Source organism: Onychostoma macrolepis, chromosome 20 (genome assembly GCF_012432095.1).
Source record: "Onychostoma macrolepis isolate SWU-2019 chromosome 20, ASM1243209v1, whole genome shotgun sequence".
Lineage (NCBI taxonomy): Eukaryota > Metazoa > Chordata > Actinopteri > Cypriniformes > Cyprinidae > Onychostoma > Onychostoma macrolepis.
The window spans coordinates 22598426-22611649 of record NC_081174.1 but is presented as its reverse complement, the minus strand read 5'-3'; the positions used below and the strand labels follow the sequence as shown (position 1 = coordinate 22611649).

The window sequence follows — 13224 nt, the reverse complement described above, 5'->3', positions numbered from 1 at the left end:
TTGTTGAAATTAAATGGTAATACTTAACAATAAGAGTCCATTCGTAGCATTAATGAAAACTGTAGAAGTATTGTTCCTTGTTAGAGTGTGTTCATTTCAACATTCACTATTAGCAACTAATAGGCTACATTTTAAAAATTTTAAAGTTTCTTCTTTTAACATTAGCAAACTATGAAATAACTTTAATTATCAATATAGTAAATAATATTAATATTATTACATACATTGTAATAATATTAATATTATTACAATGTATGGTTCAGTACGGTTACTGCTTTTTTTTTTTTTTTTTTTTAATAGTAAAGCACTAGCTTTCTTTAAGTATCCATTTTGAAAACTATCGGTTGATTAATTGGTATCGGCCAGTGTGGTCCAACCTAGCTATCGGTATCGGTAAAATCCACTATCGGTCGACCTCTAGTGCCGTCATCTCTCCTCTTGGATGGAAATCTGTGGCCACTTTCTGTTTTTAACACGGTGTTAAAATATGGCTGGTGGCCTCGCAGTCATTGTCTCTTCCTCTTCTTGTTGGTGTAGTTTGCAGAAGACAAAGTTATGTATAATGTCAAACAACAATAAATTGTGGCTAGTTGGTTTTGTTTCTAATTTAGCCCTGACCATGTTTCCAACCATAAAAGGAGGGGGGGTGGGGGGGAAGAAGAACTTCCAAATTGATGAACTTCCAAATTAACTCACTCAAAAGGCTTTATCATGTCATTGAGTACATAGAAAGTATATTTTTTATTTTGTATGCTGTACTCTTATTGCATAGAAAACACCGGTCAGTACCAATATGACAGAAATGCAGAAACTAAGTGAGATCAGGATTTTTGGAAACTGAAAGTGTCTAGTAAAACAACAATATGGCTTCTTCGTGTAGCTCATGTCTCCCATGTTTCATGCTGACTTAGCCTCTCTGTTTTCGCCTGCCGAAGCATCCTGCTAGAGCAGAGCTTTGCAGAAATTGTCATAATGACATAGTTGGCCGACTTGGCATGAGTGTCAGGAGCAGATCCAGAGCCTGCGACTGCTTTTTGACTCTGCTCTTATTCCCTCTGCAGCCATTTAGAAAGGAAAACAGATTAGGTCATTTACTTCTCTGCATTCTGATTGCCAAAATCTCTTAAAGCTTTACTTAAAACGCTATTCAAAGTTGCCAGCTTGTGAATAACTACAGGAATATACCGGGTCAGTGGAATAACACAAAAGACTGAACGGAGTAGGAAATAATTTCAGCCTTGAGTCCAAGAAACAAGGCTTTAATAAGGACTGCTTAAGTTTTATCCAACAAGCAAGCAATACAATCTTTGAAATTACCTCTTAAACCTAATTGCCACAGGTGGAGCTGAAGTAAACGGCCCCTTGTTTATTCTAAACTGCTCATAGATGGATCGAGGAACTGAGAAACGCAAGCGCTAGAATGCTTTCACTGTACAGTTCTGTTACTCAAACACCCATTAATGGAAATTATTTATTAATATTTGTTATTTTCCAAGAATCTTCACATCGAGTTTTCCTAAATTTGTTTTGTGTTCCATGAAAATAAAAAAAATAGATGCATATGGGGTTGGAACAAGATGAACAAATAATATTCTTTCATTATTATTTCAAAAAATATTTCATTTTTGAGTGAACTATTCCTTCAAACTACAGTCAGACAATGCATATTATGATGACTTTGATCATTAAATTTTTAGGTCACTTAACACGTCTATATAGCAACTAGTGCTAGGGATGATATGATGTCTAAAAGTTTTTTTTTTATTTTTTTAAAGAAATTAAAACTTTTATTTAACAAAGGATGCATTAAATTGATTAAGTGACAGTAAAGATTTTAAATAAATGCTATTCTTTTATTCATTTTATTTATCAAAGAATCCTGAATTAAAAAAAAGAATATTCAGCAGCAGAACTGTATTCAACATTGATAATAAGAAATGTTTCTTAAGCACCAAATCAGCATATTAGATGCATATTTAAAACTGAAAATTCAGCTTGCTATCACAGGGAAAGATTACATTTTAAAATATATTAAAACAGAAACCATTTATTTCAAACTGTAATAATGTTTCATAATATCATTGTTTGTACTGTATCTTTATTAAATTACAAGCAGTCTTGGTGAGCATCAGAGACTTATTTTAAAAATGTTGAAATCATACCAATCTGAAACATTTGACTGCCAGCGTAGGTTAGAGCTTTGTCAAAACTTCAGATGGCATGCCCACAAACCATCTGATACATATTGCACACAGAAATGGCAAGCGTTGGCAGAAGTTTGCAATCTAATATTAATTTATTCTGTGTTGTCTGTACAACCTCTGAAGATTAGCTGAAGATTGCTACCTTACTGCAGTTTTATTGATTTATTTTACATAAAAACTGTGAAACAAAATGTTTACAGAAAAACAATACAACTATATTTATCTGTACCTTACTACAGAAAAAAATGTTGTCTACAATGCTAAAAAGTCAGTCCCTGCCTTAGGCTGGCATGTATGTGCATGTGTTTCTGAGTTTGACATTTGCAAGATTTTCAAAAAATGTTTTCCATACAACCTTTTTGTACCTGACCTATGTATAAAAAAACAGTAATATAAAAAAAAAAAATAAAAAATAAAAAATAAAAAAAATAAAACAAGGGCTGATTACTTAACATTCATGTCAGAACAATTGGGTGGTGCTTGGCCCAGATTTTCTGCCTATAGTCAAAAGTCTGATTATGCAAGACTAATTAGTGACAGAATAATGACTCCAGAGTAAATTCTAGCTGAAAACGTCCTTGATTCTGAACTGAACATAAATGAAACTTGCATAAAGTGGTTCTATTTTTTAAAACCATGTGCTGACAACCTCAAAATTCCACAGACAAATTTATTCAGAGCATATGTTCACTGTAGAAGTGCAATCCAGGCGAGTTGTGTGCCATGAGAGGTCAGACGTTAAATGGGTCAATGGTTTAATAAAATAAAATTACTACACTAAACAAAAAAACACACATACAATCAATATGCGACTGGAGCTTGGAGGAAATAGAGCAACTAATATGGGAAACTTCATTTCAATTTAACCTCACAATGCCCTCAAGCAGTTTGGACTGAGCTAATCAAGACCCTGGTTGACACACACACACACTTTTTTGTTTTTGTGAAAAGTGGAGACATCCCATAGGCGTAATGGTTTTTATACTGTACAAACTGTATGTGCTATTGCCCTACACCAACCCTACCCCTTACAGGGAACTTTGTGCCATTTCAGATTTTCAATAAACTCCATTCTGTGTGATTTATAAGCGTTTTGAAAAGTGGGGACATGGGGTAATGTCCTGAAAAGTCACATTCTCCTCGTAATACCCATGCCATACCCTTGTCATTATACAAATGTATGTCTTCATGTGTCACAAAAACGTACACACACACGCACACTAGGGTTGTGATGGTGAGGAAATGTTCCTACAGGTTAATCAACGTGTGACAACCAGTATCACCGTGGTGGGGGGTCATTTGAATTTTCCCTCTTTTCCTAGCTTTCCTTCAGTTTCAAATAGCTTGTAAAAGCTCCGTGCACATTTTACTTTCACTTTCAAATCTTTCATTTAGTATATTTTTTTTAAGCCTTTTGAATTAAGGGGACACAGGAAGTGTCCTCATGAACCACCTTCAAATTGTAATACCTCTGTCATACCCATGTCATTAAACAAATTTGTGTCCCCGTAAACCACAAATACCAACCCACACACACACTAGTGTTGGGCGATATGCTCAATTTTCATTTCATCCTATTGTCAGCCTGTGAGATCGCGATACACGATATTATCGTGCTAATTTATTTAATTATTTATTTACTTAGTTTCATTGCCGGAAAGTGAACCAACTCCAGCATAAGGCTAAAAGCAGCCTAATGTTTCTAATATGACTGAATTTGTATTTAACATGATAACAAATTAGTAGAAACATCGTAAGCTACCAATTATAATGCTTACATTTCCTCAGTTATTCAAAAAGCAGCTACAGAAAACAAGCAAAGAACATTACATTACCAAAGATCATCATCACAAGCTGGGCCTAGCGTGAGTTTATGCACTTTAAAAACACTCCCGTTATTATCAGTGGATCTACACTGTTTGATGAATAAATCTCTTATACTTATGGGTGTGCGATATGACGATTTTTGATCGTGGACAATAAAAATGTCTCCACGATCTGCTTTTGGAGAAATATCGTAGTATGTTGCTACAGCGCACATTCTTTCAGTTGCAGTTCTGAAAGACCTCAGTCTCAATATACTGTACAACGCCACATACATTCACATCAGTGTTAACTCAGCTGAAGAGTTACTCTCACGGGACACTGCACTTATTCGCAATCACAAAAGTACATTATTTGCGTGTGTTTTAAAGCCTTGCCAGTTAAACGTTTCTTTCACGTGCTGGTCTGACGTGCTCTTTTTCTGAGTCCATACACCTGAAGCGCGCGCACTAAAAAGCCTGTCTAACAGCGCCTGATTACTGAACTAAGTTATCTTTTGCGCTAATACCATCAAGACACACAAGGTTTATGTATAGACTTAGTTGGTTATGTCTAAAATGAAGGTAAACAGTTCAGACAAATGGATGCGTGCCTGTATATTAGATGCGTGCAGGTCTTAAAGGGACAGAACTAAACATGCTGCCGACTGTCATTAAAGGGATAGTTCACCCTAAAATGTAATTGCTGTCATTATTTACTCACTCACATGTTGTCCCAAACCTGTATTAATTTCTTTCTTGTGCTGAACACAAAAGAATATATTTTGAAGACTGTGGGTAACCAAACAGTTGCTGGTCCACATTGAATTTAGGAAAAAAATACTATGGAAATCACTGTGGACCAGCAACTGTTTGGTTTACCATGTTCTTCAAAATAGCATTTATGTTCAGTAGAAGAACGAAACTCATTCAGGTTTAAAACTAATTTTGAGTGAGTAAAATTGTGGTATAAATATAAAACTCTATGACAGAATCGACAGAAAGATGACAGAATTTTTATTCTTTAAATGTTAAAACAAAAATACGCAAAGAGAAAAAAAAAAAACTCACTACTCTTGACAGAAACAAATATGGGAATCAATCTATATAGTGTTAGTCGGATTTTCCCTGCTCAGGGAGTAGAGAGCATGTCAATCGGAACACAGTTCATGCACGGAGCTCACTTCTAACGAGCTGGTTATCTGAACCGAGTGCAACTAAGTGAGACATGCAAACTATGCAGAACGGGGGGCGCGAGGACTGGGAACTGTTGGGCTACATCATGTGTCATTCACCGGTGAAAAAGCTTTATAGAACAGTTAGTAAAAGTACTACAATACCAGGAAGGAAGATCGGGTTGTTGATGTTTGCCTGCCATTCTGGCTCTGTCTGTACAGCGTGCGTGAACGCGTTGATGACGTATCCTGTCTGTGTGAACCGGGTGCGCAGAGGTATGCAAATACATACGTTGACATGCAGGTAGGAAATCCAATTAAAACGCTCGGACCGAGCGTTTTGATTGGACGAACATTTCTTGGTCCTACGCCTTCCACAGAATATATAAATACAGATAAATACATTTAGACCACTTAAATTAATGATTGCTATCGGGATGCGAGGAGACTTTCAACCAGAATAACAAAAAATGTTTCTGAAGGCAATCACCTATGGCACCTTTAAAGACTTGGAATTTACACAGAAAGAAGAACTTGGACCAAACAGAATGGAAGTTCCTGCAGCACTTCAAGAAAGGTTTTTCCAACATACAAATATGAAATAAACAAATTTGAAGACCTTTTGACCAGTGTGAAAAATAGCCACAGCTTTCAAGATTGTCAGCTAGCCTGCTCCTCCTTAAAGTCATACATGAAGCTGCATTGTTTTGGTTTCTCCAAGCAAAGCATTTTTTTTTCAGTTAAAAAAAAAAAAAAGAAATACTGAGGACAAAAGTTTGAGACCACAGAAAAAATCTGGGATTCTTAAGCACGTCAGTCAAACACAATCAAACAAAAGATTATTACACATACTTCAGAGGTCAAGAGTCCTTTCTTCAAAATCACTTGGCAAAATAACTATTAGTGCAGTAGCATGTTGGGAGAGGCTGCTGAGATTCCTCACATATTTTCAGCCCTTTGCATGATGTCAAGAGACATTGTAAGGAGAAGGTTTATTCAGTACTGGTTCTATTTTTGTTTTCTATAAAAATACCGAAACAAAATTATTTTCATGCATCGGTTATTATTATTAATAGGTCTTCACCGTCTGCATTCTTTCACTGATGTGGAAGGAATATCATAACGAAGCACTGTAATAATATTTCCTTCGCCACATGAGTGCTTGAACCAAATGTGGTCTTATCAGTTCAAAATAGACTCAATCATTCACTTAATCGATACTAATGAACTTAATTTAACTCAAAATGAAAAGATTTTGATTTAGAAATGTTCTTAATTATGTACAATGCCATTTAAAAGTTTGGGGTCTGTAAGAGTGAGGCTCTGGCTGGCAAAAATAATGTAGTTGATGTCTATTAAAATCCATTGCATTAAGAAACATGTAACCTACGCAGACTAAGTGCACTACTAATCAACTGAAAGTTATTAGGCCACCCTTTAATTGTTAAACAACATGACAAGGCCATCTGTAGAGCAGATTCCCAGATGAGAGGAAAACAGATCAGAGTTAATGTTCCCATTGAAACCTGAGATCAGTGAGAAAAGTTGACCTATTGTCACTTTGCCTGTACTGATTTTGTTTGCAGTCAAGACCCGACATGACCAAGCAATGTCCACTCACACCTGTGCAGAGTACACTTATTACTCTAAAAACACACTTCCATACTTCCTGATTTGGTTCAATTTCCAATCCAGCGCTTACATAACTCTGCGACAATATGATGAATTACTGGCGAGAGGAGGGAGGCACTCAAGGCCACGAAAGCAACCTGTCTGCCAGCCGGCCGGCAGCCCACGCCACACATTTACTCTAACCTACAGCTGGGAAAACAAATGACCATTATGCCCCATGTAACATATATCAAAAAAACCCAAACATGTCCTCAGAACTTTTTCCTATGAGCCTCAGTGCTTAGGTTCTCGACCAAAAGTAAAAGTAAAAGGGACATGTTCTAACAAATCTTCCACTCTAGTATGTATCTTAAGGACGTTGTGTTTCAGTTTAAAAACTCTGCCCTACGGTGTTATACAATCAAGACCCATCATTCGGGTAATCACATGGATGACAAAAAAGATCTTAAGAGAAAAGATCTAAAAGAGTTTCGCTAAAAGCCATATTAACCAGTCATAAAAAAAATTTAGCCCACTTCTGAATGTGCAATTTGCTTCTGGCTACTGAAAATACAAGCATGAGCTAATGGCTTGTCCACCTGACATAGGACGTAGCCAATAAAACAAACACAACTTTGACTCTCTTACTAATTCCAGTAGTACAATAAAAATAACTGCTAATAAAAATACAGTAAGTCCAATAAGTGTCAACAACCTGAAATCGAGAGCAGTAAATATGGAAATGAAGCTAACCCAAAAGAGGATTTGTAGACTACTTCTAACATTTGCACTTTATTCAAACCAGTAGTGTCGTGCAGTAGAGCATGACAGTGCAAAACAGGTACTAACCTAACGTTTTCCACTTAAATATTTGTTTACCTAATAACTTACCTGCCTTTCTTCTTGCAAGGGAGGTGCGTCTTATTAAAGCTGCGGTAAAATCAATAAAAGGTGTACTCAGTAAGTTGTTGTTAGCCTTTAGCTGGCTCTTATTTGTCTTATTAATAGTTTTGGAATTGACACTGACACTGTTATTGTTGTTATTAATAATGGTAGCACCGTAAATCGCACAGGGTGTCATGTGATGTAAACATGACGGCACCCATAGGGGGGGCGACCCGCTTCGTGTTAAATAAAACTGCTTTTCTAGTAAACTGACATGGTTTGGACTGTCCATCTTATTTGAGTGCATATCATTGTAATATGACTTGTCAAAAGTGCAGTTTACTTCTTTAAATATACATTTTTATTCATCATCAAAAATAACTGAGTACACCTTTAAGGGGGCTTCCTTGGAACTGAGCCACAGCAACTAGTACAAACTGTTTTAAAAACAATCAAACAACGTCAAAGCCACTTACATCCGAAAAGTAAACAATAATACTGTAGTGGCAAAACAGGGAGTCATTAATCTTGACGTAAACGCCTGGAATTTACTGGTTTGGACAAGCTGAGCCAGTTTGCTACAATTTGGCGCCTAGTCAAATATTCATCTGATCGCAAGTTTTTTTTTCGTTTTTTTTTCTTTTTTCCACTTGGATAGAGTTTCTTCTTTTAAAAAGCTAAAGTGACTCGCTTGTGCCGTTTCATTGGAAACGGAAACGCGAAATGACACTGTAACTCATCCATAAGAAGCGAGTTGAACTCACCCATACTGTCCTTCGATACGAGACCGTCTTGATCTGATGTGTACAATCTGCCGTCCTGGTAGCTGATGTTAGCTAGCAGGCTGGATGCTAGCGGTAAATCCTACTTGTGCGTGGAATCGTGTTGATGAAGTGCTTGTTAGCGTGTTTATTTGCGCTACTAATCCATTCGACTTGGTTTTGACGTCGGCCTGTTGTTTAAGTATCAGGTATGATTCTTGAGAGTACTGTGCAGGAAGTTATCCCGAAGTCTCCACCTTTCTTAGATTTGACTCCGCGATATTTCATCGGGAGGATCCCGCGAGAAGTCAGGTTTCCTCGCTGGAATACAAAAGGCTGAGGTGTGACATTTTAGTGTTATTAAATGCACAAATGGCCATATCCACGCAAATATTGCAGTGATTTACCAATATGAAAATATAAGTAATATATATTTATAATATAATGTTAAATTATACATATACATAGTTATACTTTGCTAATTTGTACAGCAAACAATTAACTGGAAATATACTCGTATTTTTTTTTTATATTGTATATAAGAAAGAATTTTACTTAGTAATGAAAAAGGCGAATTTTTGTTTATCATATCTTAAATATTTTAATACAAAAAAAGGATTATGTTGCATTTACATTGGGGGTGGGGAATACCAGTCATTCTGCAGTCACTTTCTCATGATATTTTTGTCAACAGAGTATGTAGGCGGTGAAGTAGCTGTGAAATCTCGTCTTCTCTCAGCTGAATGTCTCTCTGTGGCTGAATTATTTGCATTAAATTTGGCTATTAAGCTGCTAACGGTAAACTGAAATTGCCTCAATCAAAGCCAATTTCCATAACCATGTACTTCCCTAAGTTTTATGGCAGGTTTGAAATGATATCTTCTCAGCGTGTGTTCACGATTACAAAACAACCACAACGAATTCAATTTACTGAGAAATAAATAGTTGCATTACACTACGGCTTAAGCTGGAAGAGGGTTTAGCATCATCTCAAGGTAGCATGAGACCCTTTCACATAGTGGAATAATATGCAAACTAATTTTAATACATTTTGTATTCTGTTTATGATATAAACTGATGTGTGTTTGAAATGTAGGCTATATATAATATAATATAATATAATATAAGGAAGGAACCATGGTGCTATAAATCACATGGTGCTGGCACTTTTAGCACTAAATTTATTATTGTTAGAGTGAAAACCTATGCATTAATAAAGGAAAATCATGGAAAATAATATGCAAAATGGTCAGATTATGTTATATTTATGAGAAAGCAAGTACCAAAAAAGTTAAGAGGGTAACACTTTACAATAAGGTTCATTAGTTAAACATTAGTTAATGTATTAACTAACATGAACTAACCATGAGCAATACATTTGTTACTGGATTTACTAATCTTCGCTAACGTTAGTTAATAAAAATACAGATGTTCATTGTTAGTTCATGTTAGTTCACAGTGCATTACCTAATGTTAACAAGATTTTAATAATGTATTAGTAAATGTTGAAATTAACATTAACAAAGATTAATAAACGCTGTATAAGTGCAGTTCATTATTAGTTTATGTTAACTAATGTAGTTAACTAATGAACCTTATTGTAAAGTGTTACTGTTAAGAGGAAAGCTCTGTATCATTCTGTGCTGGACTTTTAGACACTATTTTGACAATCTATCATTTACAACCTGATTAAAACGTAAAATATTATATTACATGACAATTCAGAAAACATACATTTTGCTGTGAACTGTACCAAATATTGAGACACACACACACACACACACACACACATATCAACCCACAATTTACGTCTATCTAGATATCCATCTTGTGGGGTCGTAAGGTCCAATGGTTTCCTAGGAATGGAGATCCAGAGTGAAGTCACGCTTTCCATGTCCTCCCTAATCCTTATAGACACAAACAACATTGAAACTTTATGAGTACTTCTGAAGCACAGATATTAGTAGATTTATGTGTGCTTAATTTATCCCCTCATAAACATAGTTTAGAACTAGTAACAGCATTCCAAGACTGTTGAAGGGCAAAAGGTGGCCGTACTCCTTAATAGGTCCTTAATATGATGCTTGATGTTTCAGTTATTTTGTTATGTTTACCCTCTTTATACAGAATTGTGACGTGAGTGGCATTTCTTTCAATATATTCTTGTGGTTTTTGTCTCTCTCTGCTGGGCACTCCAAACAATTGCTTAGACCACCGCAGAAGCTGCATGCTTTCTTTTAAACAATTGAAACCTTCACTTTAAATTGCCTTAGTACCAATTGAGGAAACTTATCTAGTCCTAATATTTTGCTTCCCTCAATTAAATGCCATTATTTGTTGTATAAATGCTTTTCAAAATCAAATCATTAAATAAGGTTGAAAACTATTGTAAAATTCTCATCATTTGTCTTTAAAATAGCTTTTTCAGCCAGCAGAGGGCAGAATATGAACAATTTACAAAACTAAAACAGGGTGAACTTACACTGTATTTTCTTTTATATTAATAATGTTTTCTTTAACTTTCTGTTCTCCATATGACTTTAAATGGCACATGAAATAAATAAATATATATATATTATAATAATGATTTACACAATTTTAAGGCATTTTGAGTATTGCTGTTCTAATTATTAATGATTGACATATAATTATAAAATATAATTTGGTTGTGTAGCTTCAGACATATTCATTATCTGAACTCTAGAACTACAGACACATCACTTTATATCCTGTAGCAGATGCTAACAAAAATCTGGTGTCAGTACACATAATAAAAATTGAGTAAAATATTAAAGCTTTCAGTCCACAATGCTGGTGGAATGTTGTTTGTTTAAAGCACTAGGTAGTGTGTGATTGCACAGCAGCACAAATAAGCATATTGTTGTACATTTCAACATGGATGCACTAATGTTAGTCAGAGCAAGGCATTTTCTGTTACCCTATCCTCTAACTCACTAACCCACTTAGAGTGAGTTCCCGGGGCAGAAACAGTGTGGCACGTGAGAGCATTTCCCCGTTTCATCCTTTTAGTTCTCAGATGCACGTGTAGGCCTGTGCCAGATGGCGTGCTCTTCATCTGCCAGTGAGCTCTGAGCTCTGCCTGTCTGAGACACACTGGAAATGATCTCCTGTCCTTGTGCCAGTGACACAAAAGAGCCGTATGCTGTTTGCATATGTCTGAGGCCTGAGAATGACTGTTTGGATGAGGTACATTCTTTCAAACATTAATGTGAATGAGACTGGACAGTGTAGGCATAGGACTATATACATTCATGTGTGTACATACATGATTTATTTCCAATTTAGTTTAGGTATTTTATTATGATTTGTTTTGTATGTATGTATTTATTTATTATTTTTATTATTATTATTAGTAGTAGTAGTAGTAATAGTAATAATTCTAAATATGTTTTTAAATTGTGTGTAGGTGTGTAATTGTGTGCATAACTATAATAGTGAATTGCAACACCATCAGTTTAACCAATCAGAAGTTAGCAACAAGGGGGACATCACTCATATGACCACCACCCTGAGGTGACAATAAAAGTCATATGTAAAAATATTGAATTCAAATTTTTTAGATTGATAGCCCTGTAACATGTAATCATTTCATAGCATAAATTATACGATTTAATATAAATGTTTGCAAATGTATTATTTATTCAACATACAGTGGGTACGGAAAGTATTCAGACCCCCTTAAATTTTTCACTCTTTGTTATATTGCAGCCATTTGCTAAAATCATTTAAGTTCATTTTTTTCCTCATTAATATACACACAGCACCCCATATTGACAGAAAAACACAGAATTGTTGACATTTTTGCAGATTTATTAAAAAAGAAAAACTGAAATATCACATGGCAAGGCACAGGTCTGGCCAAGGTTACAAAAAAAATTCTGCTGCACTTAAGGTTCCTAAGAGCACAATGGCCTCCATAATCCTTAAATGGAACCCTTCCTAGAGCTGGCCGTCCGGCCAAACTGAGCTATCGGGGGAGAAGAGCCTTGGTGAGAGAGGTAAAGAAGAACCCAAAGATCACTGTGGCTGAGCTCCAGAGATGCAGTCGGGAGATGGGAGAAAGCTGTAGAAAGTCAACCATCACCGTAGCCCTCCACCAGTCGGGGTTTTATGGCAGAGTGGCCAGACGGAAGCCTCTCCTCAGTGCAAGACACATGAAAGCCCGCATGGAGTTTGCTAAAAAACACCTGAATAAGATTCTCTGGTCTGATGAGACCAAGATAGAACTTTTTTGGCCTTAATTCTAAGCGGTATGTGTGGAGAAAACCAGGCACTGCTCATCACCTGTCCAATACAGTCCCAACAGTGAAGCATGGTGGTGGCAGCATCATGCTGTGGGGGTGTTTTTCAGCTGCAGGGACAGGACGACTGGTTGCAATCGAGGGAAAGATGAATGCGGCCAAGTACAGGGATATCCTGGACGAAAACCTTCTCCAGAGTGCTCAGGACCTCAGACTGGGCCGAAGGTTTACCTTCCAACAAGACAATGACCCTAAGCACACACCTAAAATAACGAAGGAGTGGCTTCACAACAACTCCGTGACTGTTCTTGAATGGCCCAGCCAGAGCCCTGACTTAAACCCAATTGAGCATCTCTGGAGAGACCTAAAAATGCCTGTCCACCAACGTTTACCATCCAACCTGACAGAACTGGAGAGGATCTGCAAGGAGGAATGGCAGAGGATCCCCAAATCCAGGTGTGAAAAACTTGTTGCATCTTTCCCAAAAAGACTCATGGCTGTATTAGATCAAAAGAGTGCTTCTA

The 13224-nt window shown here is 36.3% G+C and overlaps 1 protein-coding gene across 4 annotated transcripts in view; it reads right to left on the bottom strand.

Moving 5' to 3' along the window:
- The window catches only part of cd2ap (CD2-associated protein), a 50682-nt gene extending 41956 nt beyond the window's left edge, over positions 1-8726 (bottom strand). For 2 of the 4 annotated variants that reach the window (XM_058755477.1, XM_058755479.1), the window contains exon 1: positions 8442-8726. In XM_058755477.1, coding sequence (XP_058611460.1) covers positions 8442-8445 — 4 coding nt within the window. In that variant the 5' untranslated portion in view covers positions 8446-8726. The remainder of the gene's footprint in view (positions 1-8441) is intronic. The other 2 variants (XM_058755476.1, XM_058755478.1) reach the window with 1 other exon arrangement.
- Between the last annotated feature and the right edge of the window lie 4498 nt (positions 8727-13224).